Source organism: Pongo abelii, chromosome 6, assembly GCF_028885655.2.
Source record: "Pongo abelii isolate AG06213 chromosome 6, NHGRI_mPonAbe1-v2.0_pri, whole genome shotgun sequence".
NCBI lineage: Eukaryota > Metazoa > Chordata > Mammalia > Primates > Hominidae > Pongo > Pongo abelii.
In genome coordinates this window covers 114,998,892-115,021,346 of record NC_071991.2, presented here as the reverse complement: position 1 = coordinate 115,021,346, position 22,455 = coordinate 114,998,892, and the positions used below count along the sequence as shown (strand labels likewise).

Sequence of the window (22,455 nt, the reverse complement as noted above, 5' to 3'; positions counted from 1 at the left end):
GCATAGAAAATGAGAACTTTAAGATTTCAAACGAAACCTGCCCACTTATGTGAATCAGCTCCCCTCTGTGGGGCACAGTAAGGAAACTAGCTATTGAGACAAGGCTCTCTGGCAAGTGGAGATGATTTGGTGCCTTCATCCCCAAAAGGTGGGAAGGGGAAGGATGAGGAAAAAGAAAGAGGGTGTGGGGTGTGTGTGTGTGTGTAGGGTGTGTGTTTCTTGTTCCCCAGAAAGGCTGAATTTGTTTACTTCATCCACTCAGAGTGGGGTTTCTGTTACCCTCAATATTTTAATCACTGACAACCCAAACACAAACATCTGACTGATGGTCTGTAGAGCTGATATATAGTTTTGTTTGGTTAGATCGTAAACAAAACCCAGGTCACCAGGCAGATCTCTGTGTTAACAAGGTCAGTGTTCCCTCTCTTCTGTTTAAAATGTTCGAGTCTGATTTTCACTGCTGATAGTTGGGGATTTGATAATTTCACCCTTGTTAATGGGCAGAGCCATAGAAAATCTGCGAAAGTGAACCTTCTTTGCTATTTCCATGGAATCCTTTAGGGTTGCGAGATGCAATAAGGATTCTTCATCTAGTAGTTTAAAAAACAGTAATAATTTATGAATTTTTAGTAAAATTTTGATGATGGCTTCTTATATAGTAAATTGGGCCTTTTATTTTAGTTCTCCAAATAGTTTTGACTTAACAAGGCATGGTTCTCTCATATCAGCCACTTGACCTATAGACTGATTTTTAAGTGAAAGGAAAGCTAGTGTAGAGGAGTGATATGTGTCATCACAATTGCTCCTTAAAAATCAAAGGCATTTTATGCATTTTGGGTTCTTGTTGACTGGTAATTTTTATTTTAGTGAACAATTCACTTTGCATTTTGGAGATCTGTTGACTTTCAAATTGGTTTACATATTGTGCATTTTTATGTATACATTTGGCAGTAAGGAGTCAATGGAAGCTCTGAAGCAGTAGGCTATTTTTGAAAGTGAGTGTTTTCACTAAGCTTTGACTATTTAGATTGTTGCTTAGAAACAAGCTTAATTTATAGTTTTCAGTTTAATATCATTTTTAGTGGAATGTTTTAAATTTAGTTTGTGATCCTCATTCTTAGCTGTTTAAATCCTGAAAGCATCCCAAGTTTAAGGCTGGGTAACAGCTACATTATTCAATAAGATCATATTAATAGTCTTTGCCGTGAACCATGCCGGGAAACCTGGGCTATTTTCAGTGCCTTAGCCAAATGTGATGACTTTTATAGGCCATATTGCTGTTTCCACTCTGAAAATAACTCCTAATGGATAAGGCAGTATGGAAAACAGAAATCTTCATGCTTTTTATTGTCACCAAAGAATTTTGGAATGAAAAGAAAATGGAGATCTTTTTAGAGCTATATTTGGGAAGCCAACCAACATTCTTGTCATTCTGAGCTTTTCTGGAGCAGCTAGTATACAAGAAGTAGGTATAAAATTTGTTGTCATGGTGACAGTGACAAAGAAAAACTTGGACAATGATTTAAAATGCACGACAGTGATGTTAAACAAATTAACAGCTGGAACTTGAAATTTTTGTTTTCCAGGTGACAGTATTGAATGTAAATGCACTGAAAAGAACTTTCGTAGCCAATGGCACTAAGCGTTTTTTTAAACTAAATTATAGTTACATGGCAGCTATAGAATGTTGAAAGTTTTTCAGCTTAATTTTTAAATAGCAAATAACGTAGATTTAACACACATTACTGAACACTTACTGAGATACAGGCATCATGAGTAAGATCTTTGCTGCCCTAACGTAATACATTCCGGTGATAGAAACTGACATACGCCAAGGAATCACATTGAGGATGATGGTGTCGTGAGAGGGAAAAGTGATTTTGCATTAGAAGTTTGGAGAGGAACAGTCATAGAGAGGGTCCATAGTGGATGGATCTAGAAATTTCCATAGAAGGATGACATTTGAAGTAGTCCTTGAGACTGAAGGAGGATTTGGACTGGCACTGCAAGAAGGAGTGTGCAAATGTGGTCATATCCTAGGGAGCCATATGCGAAGGGCTTTCAGTGATGAGCATAGAGGTTCCCATTCTGGTCTCAGCTATATGCTTCAGAAAAATAGCTTGGAAGTTGAGGAAATTGGCTGGAATATTTTTCCAAAGATGAGAATATAACTGTTTTCAATGTCCTGCTTTTCACTTTTTTTTTCTTCTTAAATAATAGGTTGTAGATTTCTGTTTGCCCCAGTTTTTGGACTTTATTATTATTGTCGTTGCTGTCGTTGTTATTGTATTTCTCACAGCAGCAATTTTGTTTAGAGAACATTTGTCCTCTCAGTGATTGAATCCATGCCTAGGCTAGATTACCAGTTGGTTCTATCCTTGTGTGTTTCTCATAACTTTATGAGGTGAGAAAATGTTTCACAGCCTTGGTACTTAGACATTTACAAATATCTGCTGTTGATCATGTGGACAGCAAGGCTGTGGCTGGGAGAAAGCAGCCTCCTCCTCCGAGGAGAGTTGTGTGAAGTTTGTAAAAGAAAGCAAAGGTGATTAGCACAATGCCAGGCACATGGTAAGTGTTCCACAAATATTTACTGAATGAAGAAAATGAAGAGAAGCTCACCAAGAAGCTGTGTCATAAAATTTAATGTTGATTGGCTAATTAGAAAACTCACTTTGTGTGTTACCAGCTTATAGTGAAATTATTGGCCTGTGACTTGTAATAATTAACGTTATAGATATTATAGATCTTGATCCAAAAAGATAACCCTAATTCTTATTTTTAAAAATTTTCATCTTAATACTGCCCCTTTCCACGCTGCTTTTCTCAATGACTTCTTAGGATTCTTTATAGGGGGTTTTTAAAAGTTTAATTTCCAACACTATTAGTTTTCTCTTTAGATTCTCCCTTTTCAAAATGATGATTGAGGCTGCACCTCTGCCATCCTGCATCCTTCCAATAATAAGAATCAAGGCCACATCACCCATTGGGGTGTGGAGGAGAGGATGATTGATAGGGGGTTAAGAGAAATGTGGGGAAGTTTGGAAACAGGAAAAGGGAATAAAAGGAAAGATTGGGCAGGAAAAAGGAGGTTAGGCAAGGCTTTAGAATAGTCTGCAATTTCACAGAAATGTGAGACTGGAATTTCAACTTTGAATGTGCCTAGGAAGGATGGAGCAGTATCCCCCAGCTTCATTTACTTTGCTACCCAAGCCCGTTTGAGTATTGCTTTAGAAGGATACTTTATTTGAACACACTCGATTACATTATTATCTGTTGGTGCTCCTTTGCAAAGCTTATATAACATGGAAAAAGATTTGTCTTTTCTGTTGGTAGTTAGGTAAGGAATCAGAGGACAGGTAGGAGAGAGGATGATGATGACATCGATATTGAAAGATTTTTAAAATTTTAATGTTTTAAATAACTTACGCAAATACCGAGATCATATTATTAATGCTGTGTACAGCATGATGCCTTCCATATAGAAATCCTGATTTTAGAATAGGGGGAAGATACTCTCTTTAAATAAATTGTTAGTAACCAACTAATACATTGGGGATTAGTTTAAAAGGTTATAGTAAATGTAGTGTAGTCGAGGTAACATTGCTGTGTGGAGTGAATACTTGTTTGCAGATGATTTGGTTTTGACATTTTTATATTTCATTGAAAAGACAAGATGGTTCCAAAGGCCTGCCTCTTCATTTGGCCCAGCCTTTTCATTTGAAAATCAGCATGCAGATATTTGCCACCTACAGATAATCAAGACTATTCTTTAATGCATTGTAAGCTTCTTAAAGGATGGTTATTACATTTGAATGTGTGCTTGCCTGTGGAGCTGATCCATGTCCCATGTCGGGCTGATGTAACATCGAAAAACTGAGTTAGGGTGAAAATAGATGTTAGTTTTATTTGAGATGTAGTCCTTTTTTTCCCTAAGGAGGAAATAGAGACTGCGGGGAGATCTGAAAGGAGGAAAAGGAAGGTAGCTGGGCTTAATTATCAGAGGCTGTCACCCTGAGCCACTTTGCTGCCATTCTTTACAGCTTTCTCAGCTAAAATTAGTTACATCCATTACCCGGTTTCCTTCCTGACATTGTTTCCTTGTCAGTATTACCTCCTTTCAATACACTGAGTTTCTTGTCTTGCATGAAAGACCCCAGACAGTGTGGTTGATTTGAGGTACATGACCTTGGAGAGCTGACACCAAATAGACCTCATGTTCTCGTATTATATGTTGTTTTAAAGTGGAACATCAAGCAGCTTCCCTAGTTTAGGTTACTCTAAATGATTTTTGAAACACTGAGTGAATCATCTAATACAGTTACTTAGTTCCCCCTAGAGTGGGCTGAAACATTGTATCTTAGTAAGATGGATGTACCTGAGACATCCTTTGCACACTTTCTGTATTCATACTATGTGCAGTAGACATTTTATACCCAAAGTGTATAGGGTGGGGTGGGGGCAGGGGGAGCATGTTGGATAAAATAAGTGAAGAAGTAATATTCTTACTGTCCTGACACATCTAGTAGGGGTGAGAAAATAGAGTTAATAGAGATAATAAGTTTACTATGAGGAAATGCACAAGGCCGGACATGATTAACTGCCAAGTGAAGTAATAGAACAGATTTTAAGACTGAATGGAGAGAACAAGACATTTCTGGAGTCTGGAAAGACATTCAAAAGTGGGTTTGAGCTATGTGCTGAAGAAAGATAGTACCCAGATGAATCAGAGGAGAATGGAGGATTAGGAAGAGCAGCATCAGAGGTATGCAACCCCATCACAAAAATTATTTCCGCCTTGTAGAGAGAGAAATCAGGAAGATAATCTCAAGGCAAGAAGTAACTTCAGAGATTTGAAAATACTTTGAGATCTTGAGAAGTATGTACTTTTCTTCATGAAAACCCTTATAATTAGCTAAATTCTTAATATAGTGCATGTTCTTATGTACCTAGAGAGGTGGATTTAATATTTTGCATGTCAATAATACAGCCTTTGCATTGTGATGGTGAACTTTTAAGATGATTTCATTGCTTTTCCTTTTTGATAGCCCTTATTCATCCCCAAAGCATAAATCTTGCTTACATAGAAAGTTCTAAATGCATTATTATTAGCATGCACTATTAAACTGGGAGGAAAATACATTTCTGTAACTTCTGAGCAAAGAGGCAAAATCAGTTTTCCTCAAGTACCTCACAAAGGCTTTTAGGCTCAGGAAATGACCTAAATGAATTTCCTCAGTCCAGTAATCCAGTTACCCTGATGGTACATGAAATCAGGACATTTAGGGGCTGGAGGAGATTTAAGAGATCACTTACTCCAGCATCCTTATTTTTACTGATGGAAAACCTGAGATTCAAACAGATGAAATGATTTGCCCTACTTTGCTGATTCTTCCCTAGCCACATTGCTCATCACCCCACCTTCCAGTCTGCCTTTCTCCTGTGTAAAGCTTACTGATGCAAAATAGGCTCAACCTGCTGGATTTTAAATTGGAAGAGAGGCTCTCGGTGTTGGTGGGAAGAGCCAGAGAAAGTGCCTGAGTTTGTGTTTGGTCACCAACATATCCCCCAGCAACCCTGATAGGACGGACGTGTTTGAGGCAAGATCTGCCACTGTGGCTCATAATGTCTCCTGAAGGCATTCTGATAATCAATTAATGTTGGTTGGTTCCACTAATTCTAAAAGGGTATGGGTAAGACTTTTCTATTAATATTTAGCTTTATCTATTGAATTCCCCACATAAACCTAGTGTTATAGATTTGGGGAGGGGGAAACTTGGTATTGGCCCGTGTTCAATTCTGGAAATTTAAGATGAGTTGATTCAGCCAGGGTCTGTTTTGTCTAGTCTGTCTCTTTCTCTCTCTCTCAGCCTGTATGAGAAAAAATCCTGAAGAATGCCCTCCCCACGCTTGCCCCAGGTAATTCAGAGCTGTTCAAAACTACAGTGTTGAACAGTTGAGTTTGGGATTATTTCTCCGTTCTCATTTATACATAATATATCATATATATGTATATATTATATATATAATTATATAAGTATACTTTTTAATTTTAAATAAATTATATAGAATAAATTGTAATATACAATAGATTAACATACAATAAATTAATATATATGACTTATATCCCAAACAAGACATACTTTGTATTTGATGACCAGATTCTGGATTAGTTGAAGCAGCCATGCCAGATTTTTAAAAGTAGGTGTTAAGCATTTTTTCTGGAATGCTTTTCCTGGCAAATGTAACAGGCAGAAGAGTGGCCTGTGGAGTTGAAATCTGTTTTTTTTTTCTTTTTCTTTTTCTTTTTTTTTTGGAGATGGAGTCTCGCTCTGTCGCCAGGCTGGAGTGGCATGATCTCTGCTCACTGCAACCTCTGCTTCCTGGGTTCAAGCAATTCTCCCGCCTACAGCCTCCAGAGTAGCTGGGACTACAGGTGCACACTGCCACGCCTGGCTAATTTTCTTTCTTTCTTTCTTTCTTTTTTTTTTGTATTTTAGTAGAGACAGGGTTTCACCATGTTGGCCAGGCTGGTCTCGAACTCCTGAGCTCAGGCAGTCTGCCGGCCTTGGCCTCCCAAAGTGCTAGGATTACAGGCGTGAGCCACCATGCCTGGCACAGGTCTGGTTTTACTTTGTTTTTAGTTTCTTTTCATCACTAAAAAATAGCTGGATTTTTATTTTTTAATTGGGAAAAGCAAGTTCAATAGTAAACCTTAGTCTGTGAACATGTCTGCTCTGATTTTTTTCTGGGGGGAGTTGGGGATTTGGGGGTCATGTTTTCATGAGTGCCCTGATAGAGACCTTAATTTTTTGTGTGAGTGGCAGCATTTGGATCTGTCCTGTCTTCTATCCAATTTGAAAATCAGATTATCAAGGCAATCATTTATAAACATTATATGACTTTAATTCGTTTGGCTCTTAAACCAAGAAACTTTAATATTTTTTTCTATATCTAAGTACTTTTGTACCATATGCATCTAAGATTAATGCTGCTTCATATATATATGAATGTATATGAATATATATAAATATATATGAATATATATGAATATATATAAATATATATGAATATATATGAATATATATAAATATATATGAATATATATGAATATATATAAATATATATGAATATATATGAATATACATATGAATATATATGAATATACATATGAATATATATGAATATATATGAATATACATATGAATATATATGAATATATATGAATATACATATGAATATATATGAATATATATTAATATATGTATGAATATATATATTCTAACAAAAATATAGTTTTTTGTTAGAATTTTTGCTTCTGGGGTTATTTTTCTAAAAATACTAAAGGGCTTTATATTTATTTATAAAATACTTGGAGTCTTAAGATCTCCAGCATCTTTTCATGCACAGTACTTTTTTTTACCTTGTTTTGCCAGAATAGAATGGAAATAAAAGTTGTTGACAATTTGAAAATATTATTATTATATTTGTACTATGGAAGGCCAGGAATTAGTAGAGAAATTTTACTATGACTAGTAGTGGAGAAATGGGGGTGGAGTCATTAGAGAGAAGAGAGACAAGCAGACAGATGCACTGTATGTTTCAAACAGTACATTACTTCATACGTTGTGATGGGAGACAGATTTATTTTTAACATTCTGTGTGACATAATCTATGGTTTAGCAAGAACGCTTGTACCAATATTTTTTTATTTTAATGAATTTCCGTCTTTATTGATGGTAATACATAGAAAAACAGAAGTTTTAGCTGTAGGTTACATGTGTTGCTGCTACTGATGGAAGCAGGGAGGCTCTCCTGACTCTAATATGAATCAGGATCTTGGCAATGTCTTTCATAATTTATTAGTTTTTAAAATGGAGCACTTTGCTTATAAAGCTTTGGAGAAACAAGACAATAAAATATACAATTAATTAAAATCTTTAGAGCAACCAGCAGCATCATTAATAAAGCATTACACTCTAAAGCACATAAGAATTGCAGCTTACTCTCCCATCTCAGTGGGAAAAACCAGGATAAAAGAGCCTGTCTTTCATCATAGTCAATAAACTGAGTTTATTGGACTTGGGCTGGTAGATTTTCAAAGAAATAGGCTCCTGGCCAATACCCCACTCCTCTCTACATGAAACATCTGGGTTAATAATAACAATCGCCTGCCTTCATTTGGCACTTACTTCATTGATAGGTTCTTGTTTAATTCTCACAAGAATGCAGGGTAAACGTTAGGAATTCCATTACACAGATGAGGAAACAGAGGATGGCATGAGTTCTAGAAGTGCTCCTCACATGTAGTCTGTGGACCAGCAACATCAGCAGGAGCTTGTTGGAAGGGCAGATTCACAGCCCCACCTCGGACTCACTGAATCACAATTTCCAGGGGTGGAGCCCCTTGGCTTGTTTTTCACAAGGTCTTCAGGTGATTCTTATGCATGCCAATGTTTGAGAACAATTAGTTTATAAGACTTTATGGACACTACTGTGTAGTAGGAGCAGAAATTGAGACTTGGTACATTGGATTTTACTGTTCATAGGGAGCATCTCTAAGAAATCTTTGAAGTATGGATCCCTCAGAACTATACATGATTTATGCTTGCTATAGATTTTCCTTTTCTCTTTATCCTTAGCGCTTGCCTTTCCAAATAACTTCTCTGTCCAGTGTATATGCAAAAAGAAATAATTTTAAGAGAGAGATGCTTTTAAAATCTTTCTTGAGAGAACCCCATAGCTCTAGTCTCTTTCCCTTTTGTACCGTCATATCTCTTTCCAGAAGATTCTTTTGAAACTTAAATGTGACCATTCTGGTCATGCCTGTTTGAAAGCCTCTGAAATCAGTTATTGTCTTTGCTATGTATACTTTTGTGTCTTCACAGAAATAGACCATTGTTCATGTTGGCTGACTGACAGGATGGTACCATTTTTATCTCATCTCAAAGAGCTTATTCTAGAATGTTGGTGCCATGCTGGTAAAGTTTGAAGATAAGTCATGGCATTTGATCATATATCCTGATTTTACCATTTACTGGTTGGTTGCATGATCTGCATATATTATCTGACTTTTCTGAGTTTCCATTTTAAAAATGAAGATGGCAATATGGTATAAATTGGAGTGAATTATTTGAGAATACTTTGGAAGCCATTGGGTGCTACGCAAGTGTGAAGTAATGTTTTGAACATTACTTCTGGCATGTTTTGAACAGTCTGGCATGTTTTGAACAATGGCTTCTGAGAGTGAGTCTACAGAGAGATTTGGGGATAAATGTTGTGTTACTCTTCCCTGTGATGGTGACTGGGCTTGTCAAATGAGTTTGTGTACAGAAGGGAGGAACAGAGTGTGCCTGGTGGAAGGATCTCAGGCTTTGGACTCACCCAGGCTGACTGTGAACTCACTCTCAGCTTTATCTCTAAAACGAATGCCAGAGAACCTACTTGTAAAAGTTGCTGTGAGGAAGGTTGGAGTGGAAGACAAAAGAATCGAGAGTCAATGGTATATTCATGGGATTTAAAGCCATGAGAGGTTGGATGCAATCACTCAGGGAAGAAATCTACAAGAGAAGACAAAAGGGCTGGAAGAACCTTGTGTGAGAAATTATGAACCACCGCACCGCCCCCCCACCCCGCGCCACACCTAGGGCTCTGGTGCTGACTTTGTGCTGTAGCTGGGTCCCTGGAAGGCTCACTTATTCCAGCCTCAGCTCCCTCCCAGGCCTGCCAAGAAGCTACAGAGGCATTCATTCATAAGAAGGCACTTTGATAACCAAACAGCAGGGGTTCCAAACCCACCTGACTATGGCAGCCCAGATGACCACACATGGATGGCAGTCCTGGCTTCTTAAAAGTGCGTGTGCCTGTACTGTGTATGTGTGTGTGTGTGTATGTGTTGGTGGGGGAGGGTTGGCAACATGAGGAATGTGTTCCTTCTAAAGGGGCAGCTACTTCCTGGCTCTGTGGATTATTGCCCTGAGGAAATATGAATCTGGAGTTACCCAGTCATCTGACATTTAAAGACAAGCCAGGGATCTGGATTTTTTGGTGACATCTTCAGATTTTTTAAATGTTGGCTAAATGAAAAACAACAACGACAAACCCACTTTGTGACCCAAGTAACACACATCTGTGGGCCAGATTTGGCTGCCAGCTGGTGGCCTCTGCTGCAGAGTGTATAAACATGACCTATTATTATTGGATGTTCTGGCATTTATAATAACCTCCCAGGAACCTTTATGCTGGGGCCCTTCTAGGAATACATCCATGCTTTCTTTGCTTCTCTTGAAACTCCCCCACTCCCCCAAGATGTACCAGACCTGTTTTGCTTCAGACTCCAGGGACTTTAAATTTGTGCTATGTAATTTGGAGAGATTTTGAGTCTGGGTGTGCAGGCAGGCTGGGGAACTATAGCTCCTTGGAGAGGAGAGTTGAGAGATTGGCGTTATAGTTTTTACCTCTCCTCCTAGAAGGTCAAGGCGTAGATTGTCTGCTGCAAATAGTACCCCAGTGCCTGTTGGATCTGCGGAGCCACTGGGATAAAATTGATTCATTGCATACCCTTAGGATGTGTGTGTTTTCCTTAGGAAAAGATTTTTCATTGCCTTACTTTTTTATGTGTTACAGAAAAAAGAGTTTGATGTGGATACTCTCAGTAAATCCGAGCTGCGGATGCTCCTCAGCGTGATGGAAGGGGAGCTGGAGGCCAGAGACCTTGTCATCGAGGCCCTGCGGGTAAGAACGACACAGAAGTGGGTCTCCATGCTGGATCATTTGCTTTTTTCAAAGAGCCATTGGCAAACCTTCTTTTTCTTAATTTTTGAATCAAATAGATTTAAAATGTTACATCAGGTCAAAATGTGCTCTTCACCCCAAACACTAAGCCATAACTTCTATAAGCCCAAACAAACACTGAAGTCAGATGGTCATTGAAATGCCAGGGGCTGAGACGAAACTGTTTAATACGGGAAACTTGAGGAGTCAGCTCTACTCGTTCAGAAATCCTTTTATGTTTCACATGTTTATTTGGTTAGAAACATGCATTTTCAGAAAATTGCTAATTTGGTATCCTACATGTATGTGAGGGCAGTGAGGAAAAGTTGAGGTTTATAAAAAATATTGCTGGTAATAGGTATTTTTTCTTCCTATAAAAATTGTTATTTTTTTATTTTTAGAAACTCATGCATTAAAAAGTAAATGTTTATCCATACCTTCAAAGTGTTAATTTTTTCTGATCTGTCAGTAATTTTGAAATATTTCTGTAATTGCTTACAAAGAATATATTACTTAAATGTCTCAATAAAATTTTCTTTTTGAAAAAACAATGGTGAATTCCAGCACTTTGGGAGGCCGAGGCGGGCGGATCACGAGGTCAGGATAGCGAGACCATCCTGGCTAACACGGTGAAACCCCGTCTCTACTAAAAAATACAAAAAATTAGCCTGGCATGGTGGCGGGCGCGTGTAGTCCCAGCTACTCAGGAGGCTGAGGCAGGAAAATGGCGTGAACTCGGGAGGCGGAGCTTGCGGTGAGTCGAGATCACGCCACTGCACTCCAGCCTGGGCGACAGAGCGAGACTCCATCTCAAAAAAAAAAAGAAAAAAAGAGAGAAAACAATGCATCAAGAAAGTCTAATCACCAGTTTTCCAATTGAGTATTCTGGATCTTGCGTTTGTTTTGATTTGTAGATCAAACGTAATTTGGTGCTTGTTTTTTTCCCTCTTTTCTATTTAATACTTTGTCTGTAATTAGTTATTTTTTGGTTCTTGGTCATTTGGCCAAGAAGGATATATTTATTAAGTATGGGTTTATCTTATTTCATCAGGGAATTGTTTCCTCAAACCTTGTCTTAGGAAGTCTAATTTAATGTACATATGAAAATCTGTGGAATGTTAACACATTGTTGCCTGTGACAGGAGCTTATATGGTAGAGGAGGGAGGTAGTAGTGCTGGATGGTCAGACATAATAATGGAGAGGGTGGACATGGGGAGAACTCAGTTATGTGGGAAGAAGAGATAGTTCCTGAAGTCATGTCTTCAATGTATTTTCATAAACCAGAAGTTGGCATAGCAGATGTAGTGATTATCCATCAGTTTCATTGCAGGAACAAATTGCCACAGAAAAACAGGAGTATAGTTATACTGTCGGCAAGCTGATATTGAGTTGAAGGTATTGCCTTTTGAATGACAAGTTCTGCTAAGTAGACATTTGCAGTTTGCTTATGTTCATCCTATTCCACATTGAGAACATCTGTATTGCTGGCAAATGTATATTTTCCTGAATGAAATTTTTGGGAGAAATACTGAGGCAGCATGTAACTAACATATGTGACCCTTAGCCCAAGGACAGAACAAGGGCACAGTCAGCTGCGAAGGTCAGTAGTATAGCCTCTTGTGGCGAGATAGAAGTGAAGGGCTCCAGCTGTGCCTTAGATATTTTTTTTTTTTGTCCTTCTGTGTTAACCTGTGAAAGACATCAGCACTATGGCATTCCCCACTACTCACATCAATGTTTGAACATTTAGTGAAGTCTGTGTCTTTATGTATCACCTTAGCAGCCACATGTATTTCTCATTTTAATTTGATTGCAATACTTTGAAATGTTGAAATGTGGGAGTAGAGGTAAAGGCTTGCTAATAATCAGCACTTGCTGAATGAACATTTTTCATAGAGTCGAGGAATGTTAGAATTACAGGGAGCCTTAGATGATATTGTAAGTCAGTGTTTTGCATCCCTATCAGATGTGGTATCTCCTTTTCATAAAATATTTTATCACCTTCTTACCGTCCTGCAATGAAATTTATGGAGAATTGCATGCATAAGTAGGTTCCGTTAAAAATTACAGAACCAATACAAAGATAACAGGAAAATATTTAAAATAAAATATGACGTACTCAATATATAAATGCTCAGACATGACTGTACTGAAAGACGTGATAAAACATGTGTATTTGAACCTATTCATGGCATTGACATGAATATAACAGTTGCAAAAGAATCCTGATCCCATCCTGCTATGTTGTTTACTCTGAGTCAGCAGATTTGTGGCGGGTGAGGTGATTTTCTGAAATGGTGAACGACTTAGTAAAGTTGCAAACAAAAGTACACACATACACAGGAGTTAAATCCCTGGAAAATTCAGTTTGTTAAAAATTATATTGACTTGTTTAATAAGTAAAAAGGAGTTACCCTCTAGACTGGTCATATAGAAGGTTCCAGTGAAAGGAATGAACAGAGAGCTATTTGAAACATGTCACAGTTCCTGGATGTGTGGAAAGGAACCCCATCTTTGCCCTGCCTCCCTAAGTGCCAATCACTGTGAAAACCAAAAATGCTCATCTGTTTCCAAAACACATCCTAGGGTACTGCTCCTGTGGAGAACCACTGGCCAAGACCAGTTTCCTTTGTTTATAGATAAAATCAAACAAAAAAACCTGGAGACTTCTGACTTATCGAAGGCCACAGATATGGCATGCATAAGAGCTTCCAGTTCATTTTCACACAGCCTGCCATGTGGAACTTGGTGTATATGGAGACTCTTTTATTGATTGATTGATTGATTTTTTATTTTTTATTTTTTTGAGATGGAGTCTCACTCTGTCGCCCAGGCTGGAGTGCAGTGGTGTGATCTCGGCTCACTGCAAGCCCTACCTCCCGGGTTCACGCCATTCTCCTGCCTCAGCTGCTCAAGTAGCTGGGACTACAGGCGCCCGCCTCCACCCTCGGCTAATTTTTTGTATTTTTAGTAGAGACAGGGTTTCATTGTGTTAGCCAGGATGGTCTTGATCTCCGGACCTCATGATCCGCCCGCCTTGGCCTTCCAAAGTGCTGGGATTACAGGCGTGAGCCACCGCGTCCACCTGTGGAGATTCTTAAAGCTTTTTTGGTTTAAAATTGAGAATTGTGATTTCTTTATTTAGATGATTGTGTTTTTTACAGTAGGTAATAATGTCGTCTTCACATATCTGTGGTAGCCATCATAGCATCACTGTGGTGATTTACTGATTGAGTGTTCCCTGGAACATTCACTGGTCACAGTATGTCATCTGTTTGCCTTTTCCTGTAGGGGTGGAATGTAACTGAGTGACTAATTCCCCAGAAAGAAATTGGGAAGGAGAGAGGCTGTGAAACTGTCATTTTAATTTTGTTTTACATTATGAGATCAATTTACTCCTAAATCAAGAATCAAAATCGCCTCAAATCGGTAATCAGTGTGCTGCTATTCAACTGTGAAGGAAGTGCATCTTGGTTTTTTTTTTTTTCAGCCAAAATTAATATTCCTCTGAAAATAGTTTTGAACTTAATATATAAATTATAAAGATACCTAATTTGTACACTGAACTTTATTAAATTTAGAAATGATTTTGTTGTGAGACATTCAAATTCTTTAGAATTTTAAAATCTTTAAACATATATTTCAGATGAAGCTGTTTTACTTTTTAAATCATGCTATCTTGATGCTTTGATTTCAAGTTATTAAAAATTGCATACATCATTGAATTAATGGCAATGGACTTTTCAAAACAATCCATAAATATAATTTTGGATGGGGAGGATGTTAAGAGATTGCAATATATATCTTGGTACCTTTGCTATTTTCATATATTTAAGGTATAGATACTTCCTAGTATAAAAAGTCCATGATAGTATTGAAGACATTACTTTTTAAAAAGAGCAATATTGATGGAAAAATCTGAATTGCATAAAGCTGATTAACCGAAATATATTTTAATTGATTCTCATGGGAGTTATTTAGTTTGTCAACAATTCCTCCGTATTCACATAGAGTAGGAATAAATCTTTGAACAAACAGATACATTCAGATAAAGTCCAAAGAAAAATATTTTGTAGTTCAATAAAGAATGTGCCCAAAGAGAAGCAGCTGCATTTTCTGAACACCAAGATAGGCACAGAAGCTTTTGAATTAAATTTAATTGGCTATTCAAAATCTGAGTACACAATTTATACAGAAATCCATGATTCAAGATTAATTATTTACTTTGTGGAGTCTTCTGGCCTTTGTTTCTTTTTTCCTCTTGCTACTGGTATTCTTACAGGTATCTTAGTCAAAGAGAGACAAAGTCAAGATGATGAAAATGCTATAATCATAAAATTTTAAAAGTCAAAATTATGTGCTTAAGCCTACGTTTTACAGCGCCCAGCCTGCCATCATTAGCATGAGTTTACATAAATATTATATCATTTAAACAATGAATTCCTTTGGCAATTATCTGCAGATTTTTTCTGTGCCTTTTTCCTTTTAGATTGGATAAATGAGATTGACCATAATAAACCCATGGCAATTCTTCCTCCTAACCTTCATATAAAGTAACTATATAATCTAGACTTTCAATTATTATTTGCATTGAAATTTTTAAAAATTAGCCAGTTTAACATTTCTTCAGATATAATGCATTTATCACCCCAATAACATAGGAGACTATCAGTTATAGAATTGCCTTGTACAAGTGGCTGTAAGAAAGAGACTCAACATACAATAGATTAAATAAGTTCATTTCTCTCACATAACAATCTGGAGGTGAGTGATCCCAGCTGGAGAGGCAGCTCCATGCCAAGTGGTCATTCAACAACCCAGGTTATTTTTGTTTTACTACTCTTCTTAGGGAGTTAGCCTCATCAGCATGCTTAAAACAGGATCAGTGCCAGCTCCACATCCCAACATATGGTAAGGGGGAAAGATGGGAAATGAAGGGCAAGCATTTCCTCTAAGTATGGTCTTTCTTCTGCAGAGTGCACACAGGTGTATCGGTGAGACCTTTCATAGACAGGGAACTTTTCCTAGTTGCATAGGAGCCTGGAAAATGGCCGTGGCTGGCTGGCTACACTGTAGTACTATGGAAGAAGGGAGGACTTGGGAGAACATTAACAACCTGCTGAAGTCCAAGAGGGAGGGGCCTTATCTTGATTTCAATATTATCTTTCAGAATATCCTGGGCTAAAATATAGGAAGATAGATCTTTCCCTCCTTCCTTCCTCAATAAGGATTTGATGAGTACCTATTATGTAGCAGGCATAAAAATAACATTTGAAGTACATGTAAGTGAAGATGTATTATGCCAAAATTGTATCTGTTTAGAAAATTATGTTTCTTGACTTTCTATATTTAAAATTAATTGTTCTGTGTAGTGCCATCTAGGCCTAATTTTTACTTTTCTCAGACCGTGACTCAGTATGTTGAGTTTGCCTAGAATGATCTTCCTTTTCAAAAACTTGACTGTTCATTGGGTTCAAAATTAAAAATAAAATTTAAAGCTCTTAAGTAATTTTGCTTTAAAGCAGGTTTTCTCAACCTCAGCACTGTTGATATTTGGGACCATTTATTTTTTGCTGTTTTGGGGGAGCTGTCCTGTACATGTAAGATATTTAGCAGCATCCTTGGTCTCTACCCACTAGATGCCAGTAGCAACTCTTTGGTTGTGACAACAAGAAGGTCTCTCCATGGGGGACCAAATTGCTGCTGCTTGGGAAATGCTGTTTTAAGGAGGTAATACTAGTCAAGGAAGGACTATTTTTAAAACTGATTTTGCTAAAATTGGCCAGGCGCGGCAGCTCACACCTATGATCCCAGCACTTTGGAAGGCCGAGGTGGGCAGATCACCTGAGGTCAGGCGTTCAAGACCAGCCTGGCCAATTGTGGTGAAACTCTGTCTCTACTAAAAATACAAAAATTAGCCAGGCATGGTGGCAGGCAAATTTGGGATGAGGTCCCTCTGTTTATGGCTTTTAATGCAAACAGTTCACATGAGGTAATAGCTTGTTGACCCCCATCCTCTCTGTAGAGCTGAGCCCAACCACTTGCAACAGTGAGCCCTTGCCTTGGGACAGGCAGATTTAATTTGCCAGTGATTAGAAGATATGTCTCAGGCTGGGCTCGGTGGCTTATGCCTGCAATCCCAGCACTTTGGGGAGCTGAAGCAGGTGGATCACCTGAGGTCAGGAGTTCAAGACCAGCCTGGCCAACATGGTGAAACCCCATCTCTACTAAAAGTACAAAAATTAGCCAGGTGTGGTGGCACACACCTGTAATCCCAGCTACTTGAGAGATTGAGGAAAGAGAATCACCTGAACCTGGGAGGTGGAGGTTGCAGTGAGCCAAGATCAAGCCACTGCACTCTAGCCTGGGTGATAGAGTGAGACTCTGTCTCAAAAAAAAAAAATAAATAAAATAAAAAATAGGTAATCTATTTTTGCTAAAATAAATGTGAAAACTCTATTCAAATACGTCGCATAATGATGCAGTGATTTTCTTGAAAAAGTATACCTTTAAACATAATTATTCTGAAAATGCCCATTTTAACAACTTCAGGACCCTTCCAAAATGTATTACATATTTTACTATTTAAAATTGAATTACAGTTTCTTATGCAGAAATTAAATGCCTTATTTTTCAAATTAAAAAGTCTTTATGGTTGTATGGTTCAGTGCTAGAATCTTGACATAGAACAAAGGCAATCACTTTAAATAGAATAATGGTTCCACTCTAGTTTTAAAAACAGCCACAGAGTATGCTACAGAGTATTGTGAATGTTTTCCTCATATGACATGTCTGCTAAATCCTGATAAAAGAATAACAATCTGGCTTTTTATTGGTTTCAGCTAAGTAAAACATGCAGTCTTTTGTATTTCAAAATTCTCCTGTGAATGCAGGCATTTGATTGACCAAAACATACCCTTTTTGTGCTGTTCATTATAATTAATGAATGAATTAATTTGCTGAGCAGAGCTGAATTTATGAAAACATAAATTAAGTTTCCTTTCCTGTCTGTTGAGATAACGCTTTTGTGCCATGCTAGAGAAAGGAAGAAGGGTGTTGACCAGATTTTGTGTTGTTTCTGCAAGCAAATCAGTTTTCAGAAAGAACAAATAGCTGATGATTTTTAAGTAGCATTGTATTTGTTCCAGCAGGACAAACACTGAAATGATCAACTTTGATTCTTCTGGTCAATTTTTTATTTGATAAACATTTACCATTAGTAAAAAACAAACAAAAAATAGAATACCATGCAAAACATTGCTTTTCCGTATATTAGAAAATGCAGGTGATGAGGTCGTGAAAGCAAAATGTTTATGATCACCATTTCTGGCCCATATAATAAGCAAATGAAGTAACTGTGTAGCATTTGCCTGCTGATTATTAATAAGTTATCAAGATATATGTAAGGAGAACACATTAAAGATGAGGCTTTTCCCAGCTCAATCTCCCACATACCATTTGATCGGTTCTGGTGCAGGATAGAATCAGGGTTACAAATAGGATGAAACCAGGAATATATTTTTGTACACTATGAAGATGATCACAATTGTGGGGACTATCAGTCTAATAGTTCATTTTTAGAATTCCATGTGATCTGAAAATACAAGGTATTCCTTTGAGGCATTCTGATTACATTTTAGCCACCTCATCCTGACACTTGGTGGCTAAGCTACAAGTCATAGGTTTTTGCAGAAATTTCTTTTGCCACCTTTATGAGGAATTCTATGTTTTGATTATAAGAGGAAACAAGGGTCTAAAGCAGTGTGCTCATATACAGTGTGCAGCATCATCTTTATTATGTAAATTTTTAAATTTTGTGTGGCGTTATTTTCAACTTTGCATAAATAATTCTGTTTGCAGCCACCTCTGTTCACAGCCAGCTAAAAGTAAACTAAAAAATGAAAAAGGAAGAGGGTGGTTTTATCATTTTAAACTAAAACAGTTTCTTTTCTACAGCCACCTCCATCCATCCCATGATGGTGGGTTAGGCAGTAAGCAAACCAAAGTCAAGAAAAGGGTAATTCCATTTGGCTCATGCTTTGCAGGAATCCTGAGGTTAACTGCTATTTACAACAAGCTGGAGTTTGAGCAGGAGATGGAGATGAAGCTTAATATTGTTAGGTTTTCATTATATGTCTGGCACTTCATAGGCATTATTTCTTATCCCTATGAAATCTCTTGAGATCAGTGGTAGTACCCCTACTTTAGGAACAGAGAAAGTAAAGCTAATAGGATATATGCCATTTTCTGTCTGACTCCTAACCTTAGCCCTCACCATGTCTCTCCCCCAAAGGCAACATTAATGAAACTAAGCATTTTCCTAGAGCTGAAAGTTGTCATTCATGGATTTTTTACTTTACTTTAATTGCTATGAGGGCTCAGACCATTTCTACACACCTGTAATCAATTGTAAATTTCAAAAGCTGCACAGAAATTGAAGCTACAAAGAAATTGTTAGTATTCTATGTTTAATCATTCATTTGCTGTTCCCTTGCAATTGAGCGCAGGTAATTATAAACAGAAGTAAAGCCTTGAAGATTTCTAAGATCCTATTGAATGGCAAGTATAATAATGTAGAGGAACATCATTGATTTTTAATGTGTCCTTCTTATTAATTATACCAAAAACTTGTACTTTTCTGTAATTAGGGTATGATTCTAATAGGATGAGAGAGAACATGCTGGTGCATGTGAGAATGCTGCATAACCTGAGTTTAGGGAAGTGATGGAGATTTCTGAAATACACAAGGACACAATTACTAAGGAACTGCTGTTTCCACCCTGACCATCTTTGCATATTTCAGTCATTATGTCTGTCTCTTGTAGTTGCATTTTGTTTTTAAATTTGTAAATCTTTTAGTTTTTCATATTTGATCTTTTTTTTTTTTTTGGTTTTGTATCTGCAAAACATCAGCAGGTAGTAAATTGAGTCCTTAAATAGAAATTTGGTTTGGTTTCCATGAAAGGCTGTTGTATGGATTTCCTTGATGTTATAAAATTCTTTATTTTTTTCCAATCAATAAAAGTTGAAGTGAATTTGCGAGGGTAGATTATGTAAGCCAGGGTCATGACAGAGGCACTACCAAGGAAGAGTTCAGTATTTTAAATAATTGATACATTAAAATGCAGATGCGTCATTGGCCTTGTTAGAAAGTTCTGGTTTCCTTTCATGAAGCCTGAATCAACAAAATCTAGTTTTAGATTAGATTTTTTTAAGACAAACTTTTAGGTAATCCTGTCAAGTTAACTTAGAGTTGATGATTTTCTATTGATGAGTCTCTTTCCGTGAGTGCCTGGGAATACATTTTTCATAAAAAAGTCTCAAAAGTGTATTGGGCTTCCTTCTGGAGTTTCTTGACAAAATAATGAGACTTGACTGGCACAACTGAGAAGGAACCTTCCATCATATCTGCTTGGCTACATCAGAGGTTCCATGTGTTTTTGTGCCTGTATGGGAATAGTAACAAGTTGTGAGTTTGGTTTGGTGGACTGTAGGTAGGACAACTAATGGAAGAGCTTTAGAAACTCTTAATAGATATTGTGAATATGTTAAACTCTTAATAAGTTTAGATTTCAGACAGTTGACAATTGAGATTCACTGTAGGCTCCGAGGTAGGAAACAGATGTGGTAAAAACAGTGTTTAAGAGAGATTATGTTAACCACTTTTGGAAATAGATTGACAGTAAAAGGGAAAGAAGGAATCTGAGGAAGCAGTTACAGTTGACGTTAACTAAAGTATGGTTCCATGAAGCTCTGAATTCTGGGTGATGGCTCTAAATGTAATTTGTTGTTTGTGTGTGAGGGGGGGTGGTGGGGAGATATTAACAGGACTTGAATAGACAGAAGAGATTGGGAATAAAAATATCTCCTCCAGCATGAGAGCATTATTTTCCTTTATTTCCTCTCTTCTTCTTCTTTTTTTTCCTCTATTTTCTTTTCTTTTTTTCTTAAATAGAGACAGGGTCTTGCTATGTTGCTCAACCTGGACTCAAACTCCTGGGCTCAAGAACTCCTCTTACCTCAGGCTCCCAAGTAACTGGGACTGCAGGTGTGTACCACCATGCTAAGCTTAAGAGTGCATTATTTTCTAACTGGTGACAGCAAATAGTTGTTCCTAATGCAATTTCTGTGTCAGGGTAGAAACTTTGTTTTTTAAGGACATTGTGTTTATACTCCATGTGAATTCATGCTCATTTAATTCAGGCATTTGTTCTAGTTCTTCCAACGGCCTTTTTAGTGCTTAGCTGTTCAACATTCACCTAGTAAATATTTTCTCAGTGAATATTTATCATATCAGGTGTTGCACTGGGAAGAGAGTGTACGCTAAATAGTCCTGGTACTTCTAAAATTTATTGTCTAGTAAAGAACACTAACCATAATAAGTTCCATTTGTGATAAGTGCGACAATGGAAAAGTACTGGGCTGTTAAGATTATGTACCATGACTGATATGGTATTTTTCTTAGACCCACTGTTGAGGGCTGTGTAATAATAGGGCCAAAGTAAGAATACAAAATATTTGCAAAATATTAATATTTATAATATATCGAATAAAATAAAAATAACCACGTTTCTCTTGTTTGGTCCCCACCTACTTAGGTTTTCCTGGATTTTGTGCAACTCCCTCAAAGTTGTTTTATTTTGTGCAGCTGCTTTGCTGTGTCTCCTTTTGATCCCTCCTTGTATGCAGATGGTGGCCTCATGAATTTCTTGCTTTTCAAAGTGACTGTTAGTCTCTCCTATTTATCTGTCATTCTTTGGTTACTTGAAATTACAAAGCAGTATGGCTGTTTTGTACCAATGAATATAGAGGTGGTTTGTTTGTTTGTTTGTTTTGTTTTAAGAAGGGGTCTCTGTCAACCAGGCTGGAGTGCAATGGCACGACCATAGCACACTGCAGCCTTGACCAAACCATATATATAGGTCCCATCTGTGGTTTCAGGCATGCGCTTAGAGTCTTGGCACATATTCCCCATAGATAAGGGGAGGCTATTGTATATTCTATTAATCAAGCAGTCGCAGAGCTCAGATTCAAGGTGAAGAGACATAAACCTGACACGGGAGAAATGTTGAAGAATTGGAGGATGTTCCAAAACCTCCAGGAAATAGTTGCCTTTGTTTGCTGAGCCCTAACTGCTAGGCATGCTATTTAGTATTTTATGTGGATTATGTCATTTAACCTTCATGAGTATCCCTGGAAGTAGGTACTGTTGTTATCTCACTTTAAGGCTCATGGTTAAGGAAAGTGTTCTGTGTCACACAGCTAAGTGCCAAGCCAAAGTTTGGACCCAGGTCTTTCTGTCTCCAAAAGCATCTTCTTAACTACTCTTCTATATAATCTCGTGGAAGAGAGCTAGGTAATAGCTACTAATTAGAATGCAGGGCTGGCTTGTGTTTTAGTAAAGCCCAGAGAAAAGAGTTCTAATGAAGATGAATTATGGATGGCTTCTGGGAAGAGGTGGCATTCTTGTAGTCTTTTGAAGAATGAGTACCTTAATGAATAGAGCAATGAGAAGTGTGTTCTGATAGAAAGAGCCAGAGCACAGGATCTGTGTGTGCTCTGGGCAGAGTGAGGAGGTAATGGATAAAGGCACAGGGGTATGGACTGATGGAGTAGGAGTTCCGATGGGCTCTATCCAGGAGGTTTTGAATGCCAAGCTGAAGCATTTATGTGCTTAACCT

At 37.6% G+C, this 22,455-nt stretch overlaps 1 protein-coding gene across 2 annotated transcripts in view; it reads left to right on the top strand.

Moving 5' to 3' along the window:
- Window positions 1–22,455, top strand: part of CTTNBP2 (cortactin binding protein 2) — a 168,473-nt gene that overhangs the window by 1,443 nt on the left and 144,575 nt on the right. The window contains exons 1-2 of one of the 2 annotated variants that reach the window (XM_024249230.3): window positions 7,400–9,853; window positions 10,627–10,734. In XM_024249230.3, the coding sequence (XP_024104998.2) occupies window positions 9,827–9,853; window positions 10,627–10,734 (135 nt within the window). In that variant the 5' untranslated portion in view covers window positions 7,400–9,826. 2 annotated transcript variants of the gene reach the window in all.